Source organism: Psittacula echo (genome assembly GCF_963264785.1).
Source record: "Psittacula echo genome assembly, chromosome: 6".
In the NCBI taxonomy this organism is placed as follows: domain Eukaryota; kingdom Metazoa; phylum Chordata; class Aves; order Psittaciformes; family Psittacidae; genus Psittacula; species Psittacula echo.
Window position 1 is genome coordinate 4,905,001 of NC_137743.1, and position 5,401 is coordinate 4,910,401.

Consider the following 5,401-nt stretch of genomic DNA (forward strand, 5'->3'; position numbering starts at 1 on the left):
TTATGCTGTACCAATCTGTTAATGCTCTTAATGGTCTTCTCATTCCGTTCGCACACTATCCCGAGTCGATAGAGTAAAGCGATTATTACAGAGACACTTGCAGCATATTTGTAAAGAACCCCCCCCCCAACACCTATTTTTACCGCTGGTTTAAAGCGGGGTTATTCCTTTCGGAGCGAGGTGTCCCCATCGTGTGTCCCCATCGCAGCCACCACCAGTAGAATTAAACATTTCCCACCATCCTGTACCAGAAAATGGCAAGTTTTCGGATGAGAATCTTCACGTATACAGTAATAGTAATGTTAATAAATCAATTACCCACCTGCCCAAGTCGCTCGGCTGCGTGTGGCTGAGGGGCTCCGCTCCGCGCACCCCGGTTCAGCCCCTCCGGGAGGCAAAACTCTTCTGAATCCCCCAAATCTGCAGGTCGGGAAGTTTATATCTTCCCCCGCGCTGTTTGCTATACACAGCAAGCCTCTATTTACTACCAAATAAAAGAAATACATGTGTGTTTCGACCACAAACGGGCGAGCTAGTTCTGTTCAGCCAAGCTCAAAACAGTGGCCGAGAAGAACCGTGTTATCTCCTGAATTGCAAACAAAGGCAGAGATTTGCCGAGCGGGATTGCAGCAGTAAACACAAGTGGCCGCAGAGTTGCCAACAGCTTAGAGAAAACGGAGCAACTTTCAGTCGCACCCACATCCCTCCCAAACATCCCTGTAGAGATGGGGGTTTATTATTATTATTAGTTCTTTTTCCACCACTCAAAGAGATTCATTCGCAGCGATTGATGCGGGATCTCCACTAAGTTTAGGTGCGGAGGGGGTGTATTTGACGTGGGAGCACATCCCGCTCCTTACCGGCGCTCCTCACACGGAAAGGGCTCAGGAAGAGCCGGGGCTCGGTGGGTGCCCAAGTTCCACCTCATCCAGAGGAGGGAGACATTAAACCCCTCTCTGGAGCATTGCTGAGGGTGTAGGAGAGAGTTCGGGGAGACTTTTGGGAAGGCTTGAGGAAAACCCCAGCACCAGGTTTGTGGGATGCGGGCAGAGAGGAGCATCCCGATCCGGACAGAGGGGAACGAGAGGAAGCCAGGAAGCCCAGCTGCGGGAGGTGAGCGAGGAGCTGGGGTCCCAGGCCCTCAGCCCATCGTCCAGCTCCATCCCACCGCTTCACAGCCTGTGCTCTGCTGTCGATCCCGCGGCGAGAAGGAGAAAAGCTGCTCTCGGGGCTGAGTTTTCTCCTTTCGTTCCTTTTTTCCTTAATTAAAAATTAAAATCTTCATTAAAAAAAGAAAAATAAAGGCTCCAACCCGAGCCCCACCAACCCCACCTCCATCAACCTGCCCCTGGGAAATACCCCCCCCAGCACCGCGGTGTGCAGGGCGCGCCATTTCCCGCACTCGCGCAAGGGCCGCGCCGCGGAAAGGGCCCCGCTCAGGGTCGGGGGGACCTCGCAGTGCCCTTCCTCGGCTGGGGAAGGACGGGGCTGGGCCGGAATCGTTTTCTGGGCACCGACCACAAATAAATGCGTTATTTTTCCTTGCCGTTTGATAACATCGTGCTGCCGCGCTGTAAAAATGGAAAAAGACGGTATTTGCTATTACAACAATATTTTTAATGAGCTGCAAGCGACTTGTCCCAAAGTTAGTACTGCAAACAGAAAAGGCATCACTCTGTTTGTAGGCGACACAGCGAGCAGCGTATTTTGACTCCGAAACTCTGTTTATTTTTCATTTACGACCCATTGCCAGGGTTTTTATCCCAAACGAAAAGAAAACGCGGGGTTATCTTTTCGCAACGCTGAGTTTTATTTTGATTTCTTTGGCCCGAAATCCTGCCCTGGGCACTATCAACACAGCAATTCGGGCCAATCTGCGGGAAGCGGAGAGCGATCCTCTCTCGGGATAAACCTGTCGGGGGGTTTGACACGAGGAACGGGGGCGCACCCCGGGGGGTTGGACACCCTGGGGTGCCTATGGACAACCTCCCCTATGGCAGACCCCAGGGGAAGGCGGAGAGAAGGGGAAGGGCAGCACCGACCCCCATCGGGAGGGGTTGAGGAAGGGGTGGCCAGAAGCTACGTGGAATCCCCCCGGGAGGCGGCCTCCGACTGCGAAGGGACCCCCTCAACCCACCCCTGTGCCCATTCCCGTGGGCCTGGACCCCTTGCTGGTGGTTACACAGGAGCGATGCTGGGAAAGGGCCCCCCCATCGAGCCGCTCCCAATTGGACCGGGACAACCGGGGAGTCCCGGGGGGTGTCCGGTAACCCCCAGTGCCCTGGTTATTCGTGCTTTTTATAGTCTATTTTATTTATATATATATTTCTTTTCCTCCGAAGCCACACTTAAAAGAAAACTGATAAGGAACGGGTTTTATTGATTATTTTCTTTTCCACCACAACATTAAGTTTATAACAATATAGGCTGTTTTAAAAATAGGACCGATCCCTAACAGAAAGCGAGAAGGGGGCAGAGAGCACAACCGAAAAGGGGAAACAAACGGAAAGAACTGAAAGAAAAAGAAAGGAAAGAAACCGACGCCAACCCTTGGGAAGACAGCAAACAATTGTCAGACAACAAGTGAGCAGACACTGAGACAGAGAGAGACATGAAGTGTCTACTCCTAGCATCATTTCTGCCTTAGGAAACTCCACGATGGACTTCAGGAGAAAACTGTAGATCATAGCAAATAAATTAAAATTACCCTAAAGTTGATTGTCCTTCACTTAAAGCGCCCAGCTCACCCCATCTCCCTTATTTATCCGCATAAGCTGATGGTTATTCCCATGCCCTCCTCCTCTCTTCCCACTTCCCTTCGCTTTTAATTCCTTTGTATTCTTTTTTTGCTTTTCAGTTTATTTTGTACAACACGAACGAACGCAATTATACAACGCTAAACCCCCCTTTCCTCACCGGTCAAATAAAAGCAGTGCTTTACGAATCGTCGTACAATATTGCACAGTTCAAAGGTACAAGAACAATAATAATAATAATCATCATACAAAAAGAAAGCAAAAGGTACAGATTTTTACCCCTCAAAAATACCCAAATAACTTTACAAGGAAACAAAAATAAATCAACAGGAAGACTAAAGAAAACAAGAATTCAAAATATCCAAGTCAACGGTAATAAATAAGAGGCGCTCAAACGCGTTCGGGGGCGTTTTAACCGTTCTCTTTGAGGCCGCGTTTCTTTGCCCGTTATTAAGTCCCATGACAGAAACCGAAAGGTACAAAACCTGGGAAAGCAAAACTCGGTGCCGGGGTCTGCTGGAACGAAAAGCCGCGCTCGGTGAAGTCTGTGTCGCGACAGGAGCAGGAGCCTGACCAGTTTGGAGGCAGAAGGAGAGGTCCGAAAGGAGCAGAAATTCACCCTCCCGTGGGCGTCTGGCAAATGCCGAGGAGCGGCCTGGGATCATGATCATTTTTTTATTTTTTTTTTCATTATTATTCTTTTTTCCTTTTTTTCCTTATTTTTTAATTTTTTACAAAAATAAAACTAAAGCCACAGAGACCATCGCGGTTTTCGTCCACGTTTACAAAAGGTGTGACAGCTCCAGGGTCCTCTACAAGTTCCCGCTTTCATTTTCCTTATTTTCCACCCTCCCTCCTCCCCCTTCCAATTTTCATTGATTTTTTAGCTTTATTTTACTCATTTTTCGTGACTTTTCTCCCAGCACCACCGCCGAGGGGTGTCGTGTTGTGTGTGTCCCCTCCCGCACCCTTCTCTCCCCCCCCTCCCCATCCCGCTCCGCAGCCGCCGGCCGGGTGAACCGCACAAGCGGCTGGAGTACTTACAAGTGGGCCGGTGACTTTGCGAGCCTCTCCGCGCCCCTCCGCGCAGCGGCGGGCGGGCGGGCGGGCTCAGACGGGCCGCAGGAGCGGCACGGAGGTGACCACGGGGTGGGAATAGTAGACGGGGTGAGGGAAGGTGAGCAAGGGCTGAGTACCGGGGGCTCCGCCGCCCCCCGCGCTCCCCTCCGCGCCCGAGTTCTCGTGGTAGAGGATGGGGACGCGGACGATGCGCTGCGCGGCGGCGTGGCTGAGGTTGGCCGCCTCCAGCTCGGCCGCAAGTTGCCGTTTCCACTTGTTCCGACGGTTCTGGAACCAAATCTTCACCTGGGTCTCTGTCAGGTGGAGGGAAGCGGCCAGGCCGGCCCGCTCCGAGCTGCTCAGGTAGCGCTTCATGTCGAAGGTGGACTCCAGCTGGAAGACCTGGCTGCGGCTGAACACCGTGCGCGTCTTCTTCTTGCGGCACGGCTTCTTCTCCGGGCTCTCCTCCCGCTTCTTCCAGTCCTCCGCCGTCCCTTCTTTCTTCGCCTCCTCCGAGTCGCTCTCCTCCAGGACGATCTCGTCAGGGCTCTTGGAGTCCAGCTCCTTCTGCTCCCCTTCCGCCTTCAGCAGCGGCTCCGGAGAGTCCCGGTCGGTGCCCGAAGCAGGGGACGAGTCCCGAAGCAGGGATTTCTCCGCGGCTGGAGGGGAAGGACGGGGGAAGGGGAGAGGAAGGGGGATAAGGGACACAAAGAGACACCTTCAGAGCCCGGCCCTCGATTCCCGTCGGGGGAAGCGGGATGAGCCGGCCGGACCCCCGCGCCGCCCTGCCGGAAGGGATCGAGGGATGGAAAGAGGGGGATCGGTACCTTCCGTGCGGGGCAGGTGGGCTCCGGCCGGCGTCAGGGCGTAAGGGTACCACCAGGTCTGAGCCCGCTCCAGGCAGTGGGCGCTCAGGGCGAAGCGCGGCGCCGGGATCTCGAAGCGGGGAAAGGCGAGGTCTCCCACCTGCGAGAGGGCGAAACCGGCGCCGTCCCCCGCCGCTTTCCCCGGGGGGGCGAACAGCGCCCGCGGCTGCTTGGGGGGAGCTTTGGGGGGGCCGCCGTTGAGCAGGTTCTTGATGTAAAAAGACTCCTTGGGGGGCGGCGGCGGCGGCGGAGCGCTGGGGGGCTCCTGCCCGGTCTCCGGCATCCTCCGGTGCCCGCCCGGCTCCTGCCCGCCGCTGGCCCCGCAGCCCGCGCCAGGCGCGCAGGTGGCGGCTCCCGGGGAGAGGCGCAGCGGGGCGGCGGGGGAGCGCGGCGGCGGGGCCGGCCGGGGGCCCCTCGCATGAGGGGAAGGCAGGGCGGGGGGCAGAGGGGACCCGCGCAGCCCGCGGCACCGGGGGGCTGCTGCGGGCAGGCGGAGAGTCGGGGTCGTCGCTGCCGCCGCCGCCGCCGCCGCCTCCCGCCGCCGCTGCTGCTGCGTCAACCTGGCGCCGGATGCTAATGATGAAATCAAAATGTCATCCAAGTTAAACGCGGGGAGCACACGGCGATTGGGCACGCACAATGGCAAATGGGATTAGGCGGGGAGGCGGACGGGAGGAGAAGGCTCCGCGCAGCCCCTGCCCGCAGCCACCGCGGCCCCGG

General features: G+C 56.2%; 1 protein-coding gene across 1 annotated transcript; it reads right to left on the reverse strand.

Moving 5' to 3' along the window:
- Positions 1–3,866: 3,866 nt before the first annotated feature.
- HMX3 (H6 family homeobox 3) lies at positions 3,867–4,964 on the reverse strand (the record flags this gene model as incomplete). Its single annotated transcript, XM_080621279.1, has 2 exons — positions 3,867–4,474; positions 4,643–4,964. The coding sequence occupies 2 exons, from the start codon at positions 4,962–4,964 to the stop codon at positions 3,867–3,869; spliced, it is 930 nt and encodes a 309-aa protein (XP_080477405.1).
- Positions 4,965–5,401: the final 437 nt, after the last annotated feature.